Consider the following 20504-nt stretch of genomic DNA (forward strand, 5'->3'; position numbering starts at 1 on the left):
TATAACAAGAGTTTTTAGTTATCTCAAGAAAATTATAAATTTGGGATTATATTATAGGGGTCATCCCACAGTTTTAGAAGGTTATTTTGACGCAAGTTGGATTACAAATCTTAGTGATAACAAATCTACTTCAAGATGGATTTTCACCCTAGGTGGTGGACCAATAAGTTGGGCCTAAAAAAAACAAACATGTATTACATATTCTACTATGGGGGCTGAGTTTGTAACTTTATCAGCTGCAGGTAAAGAAGTGGAATGGTTAAAAATTTTATTGTATGATATAAAGATGTGGCCACAACAGACGACAGCCATTTTAATCTTCTATGGTAGTGAATCAACCATATCTCGAGTATCTAAAAAGGTTTATAATGGAAAGTCTAGACATATAAATTTGAGACATGAGTATGTGAGGCAACTAATAGATGATGGTGTAATTACCATCTCTTATGTAAGATCTCAAGAAAATTTAGCAGACCCTTTGACTAAAGGTTTGTCAAGGGATAAGATCAAAGAGACTACTACTAAAATGTGATTAAAACCTATTATTGTTAAATGATGAGAACCCAATCTTATTCTTGTAGACCACTAGTTTCAAGGTCTAATGGGTAATAACAAGTTATTTTGCAATTATAGCACAAAAATATAGGATTTAGTGCTATTTTTAAGAAATTAGAAGGGTGAGTTAAAACTCTTAATAGAATGATAATATTATTTATCAAAAGATTCCACCTATATGACTATATGAGCGGTGCAACTCTAATCAAGAATTTTAAAGATTTTATTCTCGTAAATATTCATAAAATCAGGATGAACACAAGGTCATATAAGTGCTTAAAATTATAGCTCTTGAACTTGGAGAGTATAAGTAATGTGTGTGATTTTTGGTACTAGCATATAGAGTATATGTTTAATTAATTAGACACCTATTACTTCGTTAGAATTTTAAAATTTACACTAAAAAAATGTTTAATCTTAGTGACACATTATTTATGTATATACTTGTATGGCATTTAAATCTTATAAATAGTGGAGGATTGAAGGGTATTTACAAATTTAATTAATTAATATTATAAATATTAATAAACAGTTACTAACTAGTTAGTACCATTTGACTAAAGGGACACAACCTTTTAAGAATTGTGTACGTTCAAAATATTGTATCTATTAGCTAAAGGGACACAACTCTTTAAGAATTATGTATGTTCAAAACATTGTATCTATTAGCAATAGAAAAGACACAATCATTTATGTACGTAGCAAATTATAATTGCTATATACAATATGTATAAATAAATCTTTGTCTATTATTTCAAACATACAAGTACTAAGTGTACATTTTACTTAACTATTAAGAGATTTATTTTGTTAAAGAGAGTTGAGAATTTTTTACTATTTTTAATTAAGAAATTCTTAGGTTTCATTATATCTTGGGAGAGTATTGTCATCAACCCTATAACAATTAAGTGTGGGGACAAATATCTCTCTAAAAAAGTGATCTAATCGTGCCTTAAAACCATCTTCATATACCCAATAGATGTTTCCATGGAGATATGTAGCTACATGCTACAAGAGATTAACTGTACAGGTAGATTCTATCTCTACCTTTACCTTATTTATCCCCATATCAATTGCAAGTTTAAGGCCTAAGTAAATTGCCCATAATTATGCAGTTGTGATGGTTACCTTCTCAATATTTATCATGAATCTTGCTACAACCAGGTCGTTCGAGTCTCTGATAATGCAACCACAAAAACCAGAATTGAAAGTTTGGAAGACCGATCCATCAACGTTTATTTTGCTCCAGCCAACCTCTTATGGTTACTATTCAACTAGAATCGAATTTGTCACTCTTAGAGTTCTAATATTTTTCTCTCTAAGTTATAAAATTTTCTCATAGTTTATAGGCACCTTTTTTACTTCTGAGATTACTTGCTGAAAGAGAGTGTTATCCTGGCGAAAGATTAATTCATTTATCTTTCACCAGATGATATTACATGAAGTGAGGATAAAGATGGGCCATGAAGTCCTACTGCTTGTACGAGAGGTCTTGGACAAGTGGTCTAGGAGCTAGTCTTGGAGATTCTGATTGAAGAAAAGGTCCTATAGGTCTCTGTTTAATCTGCTCATCCAAATGTCTCAGACGTATGAATGATCCCTCAACACGTGGAGAAGACTCTCTTTATGATCCGAGCATCTCGGGCAACACCCATTATCAGTAAGGCCTCTAACTCTTCTTTTAGAATTAGTTAAAAGCGCATTATAACTTCGGAGCTAAGCAAAAGTTCTCTGTCTCTAGGTAATCCTGATTTTTTAACAAATTCTGTAAATCTGGTTTCGATCCCTCTCTTCAACACAGTAGCTTTTGTACGTTGATTTGATAGAAAAACTACCATATGGGTCTAGTAACCATCTTATGGAGTTTGGTCTAAGAGAGTGTTGAGGAGCTTTAAAAGTCTGAATCATATTTATAACCTCCTTTGGGAGTAACTGAGCTAACTTCTCCCAGTCCTATCCCTCCTCCACTGTAGCATAGGTTGCTAAATCATTATCAGCTCTGTCTTCCATGATCTGTTCTAGTGATAATTCGCTCAACTTTGATATTCTAAGAATCCATTGAGCTTTCCAAAAACTTTTTTTTCCATCTCCAATTCTCTAAATTAAGTTACTCTGGTATTGGTCCCAAATCTTAACAACACTTCTCCAAACATTAGAACAATTAGCTCTTTTAACAACCTTTGGAATATGGTTGTCCCCGCATCCATATTTTGTCTCCATCACTTTCACCCAAAGTGCTTGTTCATTATGCACCAGCTCCCAAGCCAATTTTATGGGAAAAAGGTTGTTGGACTCTTGTGCCTTGTGCAATCCCAATTCTCCTAATTTCTTTGGGTAACAAATGTTATCCCAATTCAAAAGGTGAATCTTCTTATTCTCCATATTCGACCCCTAAAAGAAGTTTATGCATATTTTATTAGTTTGGTTATAGACCACTTTAGGCATCTTCATTATCTGCATAATATAGCTTAGAATGATAGCTAACACTGATGGAACAAGGGTGCATCTTTCTGCTAAAGAAAGGGTCTTTATGTTTCAATTTGACAATTTGGCACGCATCTTGTTATAATTGGGTGAAAATAATATTTTTCACACTTCTCATGGATAAGCGGGATACCGAAGTATTTTTCTAAGTTGCTGGTTAGGGAAATGATTAACATTCTTAGAGAAAAAGATGCAAGACTTAGCTTACTGAGGCTGACTTTATGACTAGAAGCTTTAGAGAAGGTCTCTAGTGCTTCCTTGATGACTTGAACCTACTCCTTATTTGCTTACACGAAAAGAACGAGGTCATCTGTGAAACAACATGAGATAAATGAGGGCCATTTTTAGTTAACTTATATTTTCATTTTTTATGCTCTATCAAGAAATTAATTAATTGAGAAATTCTTTTGATACATAAAACAAAAAGATAAGGGGATAATGAGTCTCTCTATTTAATGCCTCTTGTTGGGTTGAAATTCTCTGACTGAGATCCATTGCAAAGAAAAAGTGAATAACATTCACAATACTATACGAAATGCCAATGTTCTTAAGAGTGTCAATGATAAAATTCCAATTGAAACGATCGTAGGCCTTCTCCAAGTCTATTTGATTGCCATGAGCCCTTTATCACTATTTTTCATCCTCATAGTATGGATCACCTCCTGTGCTACTAAGATGTTATCCGCACAAATTCTCCCTAGGATGAAGCTAGCCTGGATGTAAGAAATAATGTGCCCCAGATGCGGGTTAATTCTTTCTGTAATAACTTTCATAACAATTTTGTAGCAGATGTTACAAAGGCTAATGGGTATGAACTATGCAATATTTTTCGGTGAGAAAACTTTAGGGATAATAGAAATTAAGGTTTGATTCGCTCCAGCTATATATTATCCAGATTCCTAAAGATCATATGCACTCAATTCACTACCAAATAAGCTACAATGTCCCAAGAATATTGGAAAATTTTGGCTGGGAGACCATATCTTTGCATATTGAACACAACATTTTAACTTTCTCGTAGGTAATAATTTTGCTCAGATGGTCTATGTCAGTCTCGGCCAACCTAGGAAACTTAACTATGATGGAAAAACTGGTAAAATCAAATCATAAATGTTAGGAGCATATAATGATTTTAAAACGGATACTCTGAGCTTCTTCAGCTCTTTCACATCCTCGATACATTCGTCTTCACCTTTTTCAACGTAGTAATGTATGTGGTTTCTTCTTTTTCTCCCATTAGCTATCTAATGAAAGTATTTCGAATTTTTGTCTCCTGAGTTAATGATTTTGCATCTGGACATCTGCATCCAATAGCTTTTTTCTTGTACCATAATCGTTTCGTATTCCCTACAAAGGTCCCTTTAAAGTTTTTCAAAAAATGGATCATTGTTATTAAAAGAAAGGATTTGATTGATATCTTCAAGCCTGAGAAGAATCTTTTGCTTTTTTCTAAAAATATGCATGAATACCTCTTTGTTCCACTCTATAGATTTTTCTATTAAATTATGTATGTTATTGATGAGATCGCCTTGTTTGCACCAATTGTTTCTCACCAAATTATTATAATCCCCATTGAGCAGCTAGGGTGCAAGAAGCTTGAACGGTTTATCTCTCCTATTTTTCACAATGGTGTCGAAATCTAGGAATATAAAAAGATGGTTAGACTTTAATCTAAGTAGATGTTTCACTCCAATAATCGAAAATAACTCATTGAACTCCAAATTATATAAAAACTTGTGAACTCCAAATTATATAAAAACTTGTGAGGCCTGTGTTTAATCTGATTTCTTTGCCAAGTGAAAGGGGGCCATATAAGCCTAAATCATTGAGACCGCAGTTTAAAATGCATTCTTGGAATCCATTCGAGTATTTGGATAAAGAGTAAAGTACCATTTCTATCCACAGAAGTTGAAAACGCTGACAAATCTACCCACGAAAGAAAGAAACTACCAAATGTAACCATCAATCGTGACATCCGTGGGACGAAACTAACCAAGCCTTGTTTCGGCGTTGACTCCGTTAGTAACGCTACCTACGTGGCTATTCATGGCGTGACATGGCTTGGGGAGCTTCACACGTGGATTGCTGAGTTGTATGACCGTTATACTATATCCTTAACCCCAGAATTCCCAAATTCAAACCTTGTTCCATCCCTAACCCTAGATTCACGAAAATCTTGGAAATTATAGCAATGTCGAGGAGAAGACTTTTTACTCCACCTTCGAACGGCAGTGGTAGTGTGTCTGCAAGCTCAATTTCGAAGAGGGTGCATGATAGGAAGTTCAATGGCAGATGTTACTGTGGGTTGGGGGTGACGCTGTTACAGTCAGGAACGGCGATGAATCCTGGGAGGTGGTTCGTCCGTTGTCCCAATTGGAAGGTAACCCGTTGTACACCCTGTTCTATGTGAGTTGAATGTGAGTCTGATTTTAGTTTTTTTGCCATGGATAGAACTCGGACTGCAACTTCTTTGAATGGGTAGACGAAATCGAAGGGAAGTGGGAGGGTCTGAGACGAGGACTATCAAAAAGAAATGTGCAGGAAAACGTTAATGAGGCTGAGGCTGAAGTGAAGATGCTGATGATGTTAGGGAGGTTTGAAGCTGAAGTTAGTAAACTTAGGGTTTGGGTTGTGATTATGTCAATGGTGGTGGTGTGTAACATTGTCTATACTTTGTATCTGATTCTCAGGAGGTTTTGAGCCTATGTAGTTGTTAGTGTTATTTAAGGACAAAAATACCCATGTTCGATTCTGAATATGTCATTTGTAGACAGTTGGAATTCAGAAAATGTCAACCAGAGTGATATCAGATATGTAACTTGCAGATGTTATCTATTACTAATTGCAATCGTTGTTTACTCTCTGCTCGAAAATAACACGAAATACAAGCAAAATAACCTGATAAGTATGTAGAAATTGAGTTACTTAATTGTTCAAGTTATAGGTATGAGCTATCAACAACGAGTATGCACCCATACCGAAAATCAAAACATAAGCAATTGAAGCTAAAGTATTTGACACATCCATCAAAAGTAAAATAAACTGCCATGGATAGTACAAAAAAGAACATAATCTTCCTTCAAGGATTTGGTGTGGAGTTGCTGCTTCCGCTTGACCCTTCCTTCAAGTGTGCAGTGGTGGACCTCAAAATTCGAGGTGGAAGGAAGGCAGGCTGCGGCCACCTACTTGAAGTTGATCCTCTCATTGTGGGAGCTGGCATGAATTCCATGAACCTGGAAGTAGTGCCCTGGGAGGCAGCTAGCATGGTTTGAGGTGTCACAGTGGGTGGCACATCAGATGGCAGGGGTGATGCACTACTAGTAGTTGTTGTTGTTGGAGCATACTGTGGTTGCTGAGTAGTTGGTGGTGGTCTTCGTAGATTCTTCTTCTTCTTTGGTGGCTTGTTTGCAGTTGGTGGCCTAGTTGAAGGAGACCTCATTGGATTAGGAACTGGTTGAAGAGCTGGGTTGGTTTCCTATAAGAGTAGACACATATGAGTGGGTTGATAAAACAGCAGTTGTAAAGAGTTTTTGTAACTTAATTAGTACACTTACAGGTGGTGGCTGAGATGCTGCTGCTTCAGCAGCTTCAACAGCTTCCAGAGTTTCCTCCCAAAACATCTCCTCCATTCTTGCCGCATCCTCCTCATTATCTTCAGCAGCTGAGTGTTGGAGTTGAAGTTTGTCCCCCACCACTCCTAGCCATTGCCTCCTTCTTCTTGGAACAGCTACGACTGTTGTGTCCAGTCTGCAATACATTTAACATGAAATAAACATGGAGCATTGAAAGCACAATTAATGAAACCAAATGAAATAAGGTTTACCTTCAGGCAGTACTTGCAGGTGATGGGGCCATACTTTCTTGGGGCCCTATGAGGATCTGGGGTGGGATCTTTTGGGGCGTCGTTTTTTTTGTCTCTTTTCAATTTTGGCCTCCCAATCTGCTTCTTGTATACTGGGGGCAATATTGGAGGTAGATCAACATGCTGCCAATATTCTTGACTAGGAACCGGCTGGATGACGAACTCGTATGTGCTATTATATGCCCCCATAGAGAGCCAGTTGTGAGCATGTTCCTCTGGCCTCCTATTTTGGTATCCAAGGGCAGCACATGCATGCCTGCACGGCAAACCAGTCAGTTGCCAAAACTTGCAGGAACAAGTCCTCTTTCCTATATCCACCATAATCTTATGTGGCAGGCACTGTACTTCATACACATTACCAGGATCATCTCCGGTGGAAAAAGGCCGCCACTTGTTGCTCTCCCTTTTCTCTTTTTCCAGCCTACTCTGCTGCACAGGAGTGATTACTCCATTATATCCCACCAACGCCTTCTTGTTTCTTGCAATTATGCTTATCATATAACACCTCACCTCTTCCAGCATAGTTATAATAGGCTTCCCTCTCATTTTCTTTATCCTAGAGTTGAATGATTCACAATTGTTGTTCGTGTAGTTGTCAGACTTTGGGTATTCACTGAAACCACTCCTACTCCATTGACTTGGAGGGATCCTGTTTAGATAATCCCAAGCATGGGGATTAACACGTTTGATCCTATCTAGTACAGCATTGAACTCTTGGGAGGTTGTGGCCTTGGCACATCTCCACATAGCAATTTTCAATTCTGTATCCCCCCACTATTTTCTAAAGTTCTGCCATATGTGCATAGCACAAAATCTGTGATGTGCTCCTGGATTCACTTCACGCATAGCAGGGATGAGGCCCTAGATGAGAAAAGCAGCACAATTATATCAATATACCATATGAAGGTTAGTAACTATGACAGCAAGAGGTATGCATGATACATTGTAAGAAACTAAAAGTGAACACATACACATAGCACACGAATTCAGCCCTTACCTTCTGCATGTCTGACATGAAGTTGATTCCATTGATTGTAGCGTCACCTAAGTCTTCTTGTAGGAGTTCGAGAAACCACTTCCAGCTATCCTTGCATTCACACTCCACAACAGCATACGATATAGGGTATATGTGGTTATTGGCATCGTGGCCAATTGTAGTCAACAATTGGCCAGGGTAGTATCCCTTTAGAAAAGTTCCATCTAACCCTATAAAGGGCCTGCAGCCACTCGAAAAACCCTTTTTACACCCTTCCAAGCATATATATATCCTTTTGAACTTATGCCCAGTCCCTTCAACAAAATCAGTACTAATCCTCACAGTGGAGCCAGGGTTGGTCTTCATAATTTCATTAGCATAGTCCCTAAGAACTGCATACTGAGCTATTTCTGAGCCCTCTATTCGTTCTTTGGCCTTCACCATGGCCCTGTATATCTTCCTTTCATTCACAATCACGTCATACTCCTTCTTGAAAAAATATTGTGCCTGCCTTTGAGTCATGTCTGGATGATCACAGATCTTGTCCTCAAGCTCCTCTACAACCCATTTACCATCTGCAGATTTATTCTTATTAACTCTACTGCAGGTATGCTCATTCACAAATGTTTTCACCTGAAAGCTTAATGGAAATGACCGTTTTGCACAGTATATCTGACACGGACAACTCTCATCATAGCATATGGCCTTGCACCTAGTTGAATCCACTCTTGGAAAGAATATGCTTCGGCCTAAGTTGATGTTAAACTTCCTAACTGCCTTCTTGAAATGGTCCAGATTTTCAAACTCCATGCCAACCTCCAACCTTACTTCCCTTACTGGAGCATCTGGATTCGCTTGAGGAAATGCTGCATGTTGACTGTCTTCATCATCACTTGCAATAGAATCCAGCACCTCTGACTCGTAACAATGCATCCCTGCACTTGCCTCTGACATAAGTTCACCCTCCACAGGTATAAAAAATGAAGGATGCTTGGTTGGATCCTGATTAGGTATGAATGTTTGCCCTGAAGGTGGAGGCCTGACTGTTGATCTTTTCTTCCTCTTCTTTTGACTACCACCACCCACATCTGGATTTATATCTACTCCGGGCTGTGAACTGCTAGGTTGACTACCACTACCGACTGTTCCCTTTTCATTTTGAATGCTCTGCTCTTGAAACTCTTGTTCTTGACAAGGCTGTGGAATGTACTGTGTGAAAACCTCAACAGATTCAGTAGGCCCTTGATCAACAGTTGGAGCCACTGATTCCGCCGATACTGAAATTTGGTGTCCAGTTTCTTCACTTGCAGCTGATACATTTGGTTGTTCAGGCTATGGAGGAGTCCTCACCACCTGCTGAGACGGCGGTAAGTTGGTTTCATTGGGTGCATCTGAGAGCCGAACGATTCTTGGTGCCTCATCAAATGTTACCTTAGGTGAATGGGTGGGTATATTTGGTTGATCATGGCTTAAATCTGGTTGTTGTGTGTTTGTTGTGGTATGATGGAAATCTTGATCTATCGGATCATCCTCTATTTCAGCATTCGGTCCATGCACACCTCCTACATTCTTACTCAATTTCACCACTCTATTTCTCTTCTTCTTTGGGGTTGGGGTCCTCTTAACACAAATCTTGGTTCTGTGCTTGATTGGGGTCCTATTAACATTTAATATCTCAACCTCTGGTTCAGGCTCATTGTTTTCTTCTACAAACTCAGGAAGGTCAATTGGATGATCAGTGAACACTTCAACTCTCCTCCCATTAGCAATGGCTGCTTCGTACATAGTCACCACATCCATGTCTAGTCTAAGCAACCTCAACCCACCGTCCAACTCCTTCCCAGGTTCAAGCCAGTAAATCTCGCTCACATCATTGTACCCTATGTCCTTTACTAAGTCATTCATGAAGAACTTATTAAGAGTATCCACATTCACTCTTTCAATTTCTGTTTTCTCACCTCCAACATATGCCAGTTTTCCATCATCACCCTTGACAAATTTTCCTCTGTGACTAATAACTAACGTAATGTGGATAGTTGCCATCTGCAAATACACATATACAGAAAACATAACCAATTCACAACCACATCATACCCACTACAAAGACACCCTAATAAAAAATCATAAATTCACAACCATGCACCGAAAATCCAGGAAAACATTACAGAAATTTCAAAGGTTAGTACTTACCTATGGATGACATCACCGAACTCCAGAAGCTAACACGATCCACAACAACAACCACCTTCTCTTCAACACGAAGATTATCGTCGGCACCGGAGATTTTCTGTGAATGGAGAAGATGAACAGTTTCTTCTTAGGACTCTACCCTCTGTTCTGTGAAACGCGCGAAGAGTTGTACCTTTGATAACTCTTCAATTCTACTTTCCTTTTTTTTAAAAAATTAAAATTTTGAAATCCATTTATATTTTTATATAATTATAATTGTAAAATCCACGTGTGAAGCTCCCCAAGCCATGTCACGCCGTGAATAGCCACGTAGATAGCGTTATTAACGGAGTCAACGCCGGAACAAGGCTTGGTTAGTTTCGTCCCACAGATGTCACGATTGATGGTTACATTTGGTAGTTTCTTTCTTTCGTAGGTAGATTTGTCAGCGTTTTCAACTTCCGTGAGTAGAAATGGTACTTTACTCTTGGATAAATTAAAACTATCCTTAGCTTCTTTAAGAGAAATGATGGAATTTAAATCTCTGCCAAGACATCAAGGCCCTTGAGTAGTTGCTGAAATATTTTTCAGCTCACTTTACAAGGCACTGCATGTTTTAGGTTGGGGGTTGCCATAAATACACGTGTAATGTCAGATCCGATTTTCACTATCCTTAATCTTCATGTGAATAAACTACCTTTAGGTACTAACAGGTTGAATATGTCAATTTTTTTTTGTTCCAAAGGCACCAAATTTTCACTATCCTTAATTTTTAGGTGAATAAACTACCTCTAAACACTAACAGGTTCAATATGTCAATTCTTTTTGTTTCAAAGGCACCAAATTTTCACTATCCTTAATTTTCAGGTGAATAAACTACCTTAGGCACTAACAGGTTCAATATGTTAATTCTTTTTGTTCCAAAGGCATTAAATCCCTCTCGAAAACTTTTCAACATCAATAATGCATCAAGAGTTAAAGTCTAATTTGTAGATGATCTCCTCTACTTTAGTTCTTGAGACATGGCTATCTAATCCAATATCAATTTGCAGTAATGTGCCAAAATCTAGCATTGAATTTATTAGAGTATCTTTGTAGATTGTCAGACCCTATCAAATTAAACAACTTCTACAAAAAAATCGTTTTAAGATAATTAATTATATTGAATAATAATACAATTAATTAAATTACAAAAAATATAGAGAATCAACACCACTCGAACAACAATTTAGCCATTATTATTATTCTTTTACTTTATTTTTCCTTCTTCTAATTCCTTGACACTATAATTTCATTCACTACCATGGACTACCTAAAATTACTTGTCGGTCACCATTATTGTTGATCACCATCTATGACTATGATCACCTATCGTTGGTCACCTTAAATTTTGAATATTAAATCCTGAATTCCAAATATGAAATTTTATACTCTAAATTTTATATTATATCCTAAATTGGTTTTACTCTATTTCACTTTTAAATTTTTTTAGTTGAATTTTGAATATTGTTAACATTTAGTTTTTTTTTTTTTTTGGTGACGTTAACATTTAGTTTTAGATGCATGTTTCTTCTTAATGATCAATATATTATTCTGTTAGTTGAAAAGTGTTGGTTTTCAATACTGCTATTTAAATTATATTCTAACATTTGGGTAAATTATCTTTATTGACCCTGTATTCCAAGTTTACTACCTTGATTATGTTTTGACGTCAAAAATAGTTATTTGACATATGATCAAAGGAAAAATCATGGTTTAAGATCCATTATTTGGGAGCATAATCAACTTCTTTTTGCGAGTATCAATTTTAAAGTGCGCCAAAATTTCTTACTTGACAATGAAAAAGAAGATAATAAAAGAATATAATACTTGACATAATCATAAACATGAAGTAAATAATCTGCAACAGTAACACGTAAATAATATGAATATATAAATCTAACACATCTCAGAACACCAAAGTGTTTAATGCAAATGCTAAGTATTTACAAAATTTCGAAGAACTTAGGTTTGACAAAAATCAAACTTGACAAGAAAAAGAATGAAATTAAAGTTTACCGAAAATATAAATTGCAAAAATATAAAAAAACATAAAGAAATGGAAGGCACTCTACTTAAAAAATGAACTTAAACAAGCCACAGAAAGTCGTTGGAATGTGTGAAAGTAAATGTATTTTTGAAAAAAAAAATTTAACTCTCTGAAAACGAAGATCAGAGAGTCGAATAATCGAATTAGTTTTGTTATTAAAGTAAAAGCATAAACTTAAAGGATTTGGATTTTCTAAAGTTTGAATTTCACTTTAGAGAGTAAAGTGTAATCTTCTATCATTGAATAGTTTCTTTCTTTTATATTTATTCTTGGTCCCACTTATGAAATCAATGGTAAAAGATCACACTTTATTCTCTAAAGTAAAATTCAAACTTCAGAAGATTCAAATCCTTTTTAAAAATACTTTGATCTCTATTTTTTTCTTGAATAATTAAATTAATTAAAATAGTTTCCAGACAACTTAATTAATCACATTAATTATTTTGTCATCTTAATAACTGACATGGTTAACACTTAGCACACTCTTAATAGTATCCAATGTAATGTTGGTTAAATTTGTTAAACTAACTTAAATCAGCCTACCAATGTAAGAACCTTCATTCCTAATTTTGATTTTTAAGTTTGGATTTGAATTCTCTAAAGTTTGAATTTTACTTTAGAGAGTAAAGTGTGATTTTTTACTATTGATTTTATAGGTGGAACCAAAAATAAATATGAAAAAGAAACTATTCAATGATAAAAGATTACACTTTATTCTTTAAAGTAAAATTTAAACTTAGAGGATTCAAATTCTTTTAAAAACGGATTTGACTATTAACACTAACTACTAACTTGTAATATAGGCTAGGGACGAATATAATTTCTTATTTTAAGTAGATAACCAATTTTCATATGAAATAATACAAGTGAAAACTGCGCATATATATCATGTCATCTATCTAACTTGTGCCATGTCATTGTTAGTTATAACCGAAAATAATAATAATAATGTATATTATTACCCTAAAAGATTACACTTAATTAATTAAACCCCATCCATCCCCCCTTATTTTTCCTACTATATAGTCCAAATTTGTAAAAATTGTCGCCAAGGGAAAAGACGAAACCAACCGATATATGTGTGTGTTTCTGTATTATGGTCTATGGATTCTGCTTGAAAACGAACTTTTCCTAATCTCACAAATCTCCAGAGTGTGGTAATAACCATATACGGGTATGCCATCAATACACTAACTTTTTCTTTTTCTCTTTTTTTTCCCCACTTTATTGTATTTTCTTGGAGTTTAATGGACAAGGCCATGGCCCCTCCATGTGGTTTAGGAAAAGCTTTTAATAAATGAACTATTCACAATTTAATTTGAATTTATTTGTTCAAATAATAATGCTTGTCCTTTTCTTTTTCCCTATAGCTTTTGTTGTACTCACATGCATATATATGGTGCAGGGCATATGGCAACAATTTACATTAGAGAAGTGGTGGGTAACAATATGGTTCATGGTGTTGGGGTGAGGCCTAACATGCCACATGTCAATAATGATTTTATGCCGTTCATTAGCACATATATATAAATATATAGTACCGTATTAATTAATTAATTGTTTTTGTGAGGCCACTGAGATATGGAGTTTTTGTCCAATAATGCTTTTCCTGGGATGTGGTTGGAGCTTATTATAGGTAATATTTGACAATAATTCAGACTCTTTTCGTCTTGGTGTTAATTAGTATTTGGATGAAAAAGGTATTTAAGATTTTTTTTATTAATTATCTAGGGAAGAAACTTTTAATACTTAAAATTTTAATTAATCTATATTATTCTTATATTGATAAATCTTTATCAATCTATAACCTTATGATCATATGTATTATTAATAGATTAATAATATTATTGATACTTTAAATTTATTGAGTTTATAAATGGTCTCCATCATATATTAATTATATTTTAATTATTTCATTTAGTATTAGTATTTAGTAGTTTACTCATGGTGTATTTTAGTATAAAGATATCAAATAGAATTATTAATTTAGTTTAAAGAGATAAAAAAATAAATTTGTTATTACTCAAAAATATTTTACTATATATCAAGTAATGTGTTTATTAGTTTTTACTTTATTGTGAAAAATTGTTTATGTATTTAAAAATTATATTTGAGAATGATTTATTTAGTTTCATAATAAATGATATTTTTAAATTTGAATAATTTATTATAGTTTGTACTTATTATACCATATATTTAATAATTTATTGGAAAAAAAATAATATAATAAATAAAAAATAATCTAAAAAATATTGTTTAAAAAATTATAAGGACAAATAAATCCCTAATCAATTTGAATTTAGAGACAATTAGACCTTGTCCATTTCTAAACCTGACACGTCAGCATTTTCCGTTTAGAGTTGACGGAAAATACTTATAGGGACCGCGTTGTGTTACGAAATCAGGAAACAGAGACCTAATTCATCGTGGATATAAGTTGTTGCATGCATAAGATGAAATTCAAATTTTCAACATTTGTTTTAGTAAATAAGTGAGTTGACTATTGATTAACTCAAGTTGGTTTAGATATGGCTTTTTTTTTTGTCCACGGTATCCCCCAACCCGATAGGTCAAGGATTGCTGCATTCACAAGATGGAATTCGAATCTCTTACTCTTGCTTAAATAGCGGACAAGTGAATTGACCACTCAACCAATCCAACTTAATTTATAGCATTTTTATTTACCTAATACGTGGTTTTTCTCTTTTTTGGAATGGGGCCGAAGGATCGATTTTATTTTGAGGGATTGCGTTGTCATTCTTAAAAATGGACAAAATTAAACAATTTTCACCTCTTGTACTTAATTTAGTGTTTTCTTCCATGTTTCTCAAAATATTTTTATACGGCTTATACTTTTTTCAAATTTAAACTCTAACCTAAGGTAAATTTGATTTATCAACAAGCTTTTTCAATTTCTTAATTGTTAATTTCTTCTCCCTCCTTTTAAGTGGTGCCACGACAAATTAATAAAATATGTTAATGATTTAATTTTAAATATTGTTAATGATGTGCAATTTTCTCTCTTCGTATAATTCTTAAACTCTGCCATATTTTTAAATTATGAGTTTTTTTATCTAGTACTGGTTATGCGCTGATTTGGTTAATTTTTTTATTTAATAGTAGTTTTTTAACGTGGTTATGTTATTCATTATTTGTATAAAAATCAGATTGTAATGTAACTAAAGAGATTAAATTATATACATACAATTTTACTGTTTAAAATTTTTAGTTGTTACATTTTTTTGTCTGTGTTCTTCTTAATCAAATGCAGTTTCGGTATCTAATTTTATAATATCGGTGCCCAATTTTATAGTATGCATAAATTTAGAGACTTTAGTAATGAAATAAAATGATTCAATTGAAAATGAATGTTAAAATTATAAAAAAAAAGTACCAAAAGAATACAAAAAGAGTACATATTTATATTTGATAAAATATTTCTAACTAATTTTATAAAATAAAAAATACTAACTATGATTGATTGAAATAATAACTAATTTAATTACTCATTATTAATTACTCACTGTTAATTTATGACAACATTAATGAAGAGAATCCTAATTTTTAAAATTCAAAATATTAGTTTTACACCTATATTTATTAATTTAATGAAAAAATAAATTAAAATTAATTTTATAGAAGTTATTTTTTAAATATGTACAAAACTTTTATTCTTTTTCAATCCAAAGTATCAAATTCTTGAACTTTAAGTTTATCTATTTTAATTTTTACTGATGTCAATTTTTTGTTTAAATTCAACGAGTCAAAATTTTAATAAGTATGTGAAATTTTTAAAATATAATTTAAGGTTGTAAATTTTACAATTTGATATTTTTTATTAAAATTGAATTTTATTCTAAATTAAAGAGTTATACTTAATTCACTAAACAAAATTCAAATTAACATTTATAATAAGATGAATGAAATTTTTAGCAGTGCAACCTTTATCTAATGGCCTACTTACGCAGTTTTAAGAATAACTTCCTCTCACTATTCCCCGAATCTCTATTTGTTACTTGAGTTTGATAATAAACAGCCAACCTCTTTTACTGATAACGTTCTCTTTTTCGGTTTCTCCAAATCGTAATTTCTTAGCTCCTCCGCTAGCTAACCTTCGAAATAAATCTGTTTCGTTCAATCAGTTTCTGTTTAGATTCTAGGTGGATATTTCTGTGGAAGAGAAGGGACGTTCGAGTATGGTCAGTCCGAGTCACCAAAGAAACAAGCAAAATCGACAGAATATGATTTTACCGACAAATCCGAATCACCAAAAAGACTTAAAGGAACCCTAAGTTGTTCCATTGCACCTCCTTCACCGTCATTCTCTCTGGAGGTAGTGCTCTGAATTTTGTCTCTCTAAATTTTGCCTCTCTAAAATACTATAATACAAGTCTTGGGTCGATCTAAATTTTCTCTTCTTATCTTGTTGTTGGTGGAGATGAGTGTGTTGTCTGAGGCATGACTAAAAACGATAGATTTGAGCAACTCTTTTGAAAGTATGCTTAATAACTATTTTTTTCAATATTCCTTGTATGTATCAACTATCAATACATTAGTTTAATTCCTGATCTCTATCTTGCTTAGCAGATTTTATTGGAGTACACAAAATAACTGAAGTATCAACAAGGGGTATAATTCAGTGGCTGAAGTGATGTATTTTTTTTGCTATTTACCTGGAAATATTTTTGCATGTGGATCGTCTGTGTAATAAGAAATGCATATCATTTTCGCAAAGTTTGATATTTATTTTGTAATATTTTTATTTGGATATTTTTTTAACATTAAATCCATTTAATTTAGGATATTTGTTTTTCAATATTAAGTATTTGTTAATTTTATATTTTTATACTATGGATAATACGTATAGGAGTGTGATTATTTTTTTAATATTATATAATATAATTTTATATTAAGGAATATTTTTATTATGATTTTTTTTAATTTAACCTTTATCATTAGCCACGGAAAAAAGTATGGCCAAAAAGACCGGCCTGGTCAATTTTGTCACGGGTAAAGTGTGGCAGAAATAATTATTTCGTTATGCATTCTTTTATTTTTCCACGGAAAAGAGTGTGACTAAACGTGCCAAAGTTGTGGCTAACAAAATGTCTCCACGGGTATTAAAACCGTGGCTATTGGAGTAAAAAGCGTGGCCAACTAAAAACGCGTCTCTCTCTTTAGCCACGGATGTTCATTTGTTGCAAAAGCATAATTGTCATAGTTTTATTGGAGTTTAGCCACAGATTTTTCCGTGGCTAAACCCCTTATTTTTTATAGTGTATGTAATTAACTTTACATTTTGATAATTGGAAATTATTAAATAATTTAACAAATTTAAATATATTATTATTTAATAATTGTTAACTATTAATATCACATAAAAATAATTTTAGTTTTAATTTTAACCATGTAATAATCTCTATGTTCCCTGTAAATAAAAATAATAAAAAAAGCTATATCAAGGAATTGGAGAATCTTTTGGTTTTGTTACTTGTGTAAATTAATTGTTAGACAATTGGAGAACCTCTATGTTCCCTGTAAATAAAAATAATATGAGTGATAGCTGCACATTCAAATAATATGGCTGACAATTTATCAAATTTAACTTTAAGTTCAATTAATTAATAATACATGGTAAATTTTTTTATTTTCTCTTTCTCGATTTGTCTATATAACTTTAAACAAACTCTTAATGTTTGGTATCATCATGTTACAAGAGACTACATTGTTAGTTATGACTTTCACCTATATGATGTTTCAATATTTATTTACAATGGAGATAATGTGATAGCATATTATTTTCTCATTTATATCAGTGACTTTTATCGACGGGTAAAGGGTAATGATACAAAATTCGTAATGACCTTTAAAAAGGTCTTTTCACTCAAGTATTCTTACTCAAAGACCTTAGAATTTTCAATCACTTCCTTAGTATGAAGATTCTTTCCACTTCTAATAGTCTCTTCTGCATCATGACATTATCTACGAGCAAGTCTTACCCACACATCCTGTGATTTAACACTAGATTATATATTAGGATTAATTAGTATTAATTAAAATAGAAACGCTACACATCTATGTAATCATGTAATTAAGTTGGTCCAACACTAAAAAAATTTAATATCATTAAATGAAACGTGAAATATATGTGTTCAATATACACGAAATCGTCCAACGCTTTTTCTTCCACACGCTTCTTTTTCTTCTTCTTCTTCTTCTTCTTCTTCTTCTTCTTCTCGCGCTCGTTTACACACGGAGCGTCTTTTTCTTCTTCGCGTTCCTCCTTCTCCTTTTTCGCATTCCTTCTTCTTCACGTATTTTCTCCTTATCGTCATTCTTTTGTTGTTGTTACTGCTGTATTTTTTTGTCTTTTCCTCCTTCTCTCTCTGGTGAAGAAGCAATAGAAGATGAGGAAGAAGAGTTTTGAATAGTGCATAATGAACCAAACACAGTACTCACGGTGAACCGAAATCTTAGTTATGGTGAACCGAAAACAATACAATTGTATAGTATTAAATGAACGAAACATAATCCATTATATAAAATCAAATTCAAACAGCTTTCTGCAGAATGAACCGAACACAGTACTCATGGTGAACCAAATACAGTACTCATGGTGAACCGAACATAGTACTCATAGTGAACCGAAAACAATACAATTGTATAGTACTGAGGGAACGAAACACAATCCATTATATAAAATCAAATTCAAATAACTCTGCCTACAATTTACATATTATCAATTCAATTCAATTCAGTACACTTCCGTCCATTTAATTCAATTCAAATTAGCAATTGTATTCCATTCAATTCGATTCAAAATTGAATAATCCAAACTTTATCAGTTTGATTCGTTTCAGAAGAGTAATCCAAATCGCTCTCCTATTTACCAAAAAATTATGAACCCCTAAACACTGAACTCTAAACCCTAAACCCTAAACACTAAAGCCAGAACCCTGAACCCATAAACCCTAAATCTCTAAAACCCTAAAACCTAAACCCTAAACCCTAAACCCTGAACCCTACTGTAAATCCTAAACCCTTAAAATCCTGAACCCTAAATCCTAGACCCCTAAATTCTAAACCCTAATCTATGAATACGGTGAACCGAAATTAATACACGGGACAAACCGAAAGTTTGAAACACACTGAACCCCTGTACACTGAACCCTGAACCCATAAACCCTAAACCCTAAAATCCTGAAACCCTGAAACCTTATCGTCATTTTTTTGTTGTTGTTGCTGCTATATTTTTTGTCTTTTCCTCTTTTTTTTTCTCTGGTGAAGAAGCAGTAGAAGGTGAGAAAGAAGAGTTTTGAATAGTGCAGAATGAACCAAACACAGTACTCATGGTGAACCAAACACAGTACTCATGGTGAACTGAAATCTTAGTTATGGTGAACGGAAATCTTAATTACGGTGAAACAATTATATAGTACTTAGGGAAGAAAACAGAATATATTAGTCTAATTTTTGTTAGACTCCTTTCTGCGGACCGAACCAAAAACATGAAAGTGATGAACCACCTCTTTAGTATTTACCGAACCGAAAAGTTACTCACATTTACTTAGAGTTACTCACAATTACTGACACTCACAATTACTCACAGTTATATATTATCAATTCAATTGAATTCAATTCATATGTAGATCACCTCAGTCCATTCAATTCACTTCAAATAAAATTAGAAATTTCATTCCATTAAATTCGATTCAGAATTCAATAATTCAAACCTCATCAAATTGATGCGTTTGAGAAGAATAATCAAAATCGCACTCATTTAACTGATTTGAAGTTGATTCATTCATTGTTTCAATTCAAAAGTGCAGATCGAAGAAGAAGAAAACGAAGAAGAAGATGAACGACGAAGATAATTGCGTTGAATCAATCCAGATCCATAATGCAGAGAAAAAAAATGCTAAAGAGGATAACAACGAATTTAATTAGGTTGAAGAGCATGAAGAACAATGCGAAAGAAATTTACGTTGTATGAAAAATTTAGGTTGAGAAACGTTGATAATACAAAATAAGGATTCGTTATATAAGTTATAAGATGCGTGTGTAAAATAAATAGAGGTGTGGGGCGTGGAGTGAAAGTTACTTGAATATCACTCATGTAATTTTTACATGAATGTAGAGCTTTTCTCTAATTAAAATTATTTAACATATCTAAATATTTATTATAGGATATTATATTTTTATTATAGATAAAAGCATAACTAACAAAAGATATATTTTTTCTACTCTAATTTTCTATTTCAATATACTTTATTCCTATATCTAGTGTAGTGATAATAAAGTAAAAACAGATAACTTGTATATAACTTTAAATGAGATGACTAAAAATTTATAAAATTAAACGTTAAATT

The 20504-nt window shown here is 33.3% G+C and overlaps 1 protein-coding gene across 1 annotated transcript; it reads left to right on the forward strand.

The window, feature by feature from the left end:
* Window positions 1–5230: 5230 nt before the first annotated feature.
* On the forward strand, window positions 5231–5739 carry LOC107463545 (uncharacterized). Its single transcript, XM_016082355.1, has 2 exons — window positions 5231–5419; window positions 5491–5739. The coding sequence occupies exons 1-2, from the start codon at window positions 5231–5233 to the stop codon at window positions 5737–5739; spliced, it is 438 nt and encodes a 145-aa protein (XP_015937841.1).
* The last annotated feature ends 14765 nt before the right edge of the window (window positions 5740–20504 follow it).

This window comes from Arachis duranensis, chromosome 1 (assembly GCF_000817695.3).
Source record: "Arachis duranensis cultivar V14167 chromosome 1, aradu.V14167.gnm2.J7QH, whole genome shotgun sequence".
NCBI lineage: Eukaryota > Viridiplantae > Streptophyta > Magnoliopsida > Fabales > Fabaceae > Arachis > Arachis duranensis.

Bases quoted from the DNA above. Each gene is read 5' to 3' on its own strand.
- LOC107463545 (XM_016082355.1), top strand. From the start codon at position 5,231: ATGTCGAGGAGAAGACTTTTTACTCCACCTTCGAACGGCAGTGGTAGT. The intron at 5,420-5,490 runs GTAACCCGTTGT...TGCCATGGATAG, and splicing joins TCCGTTGTCCCAATTGGAAG to AACTCGGACTGCAACTTCTT.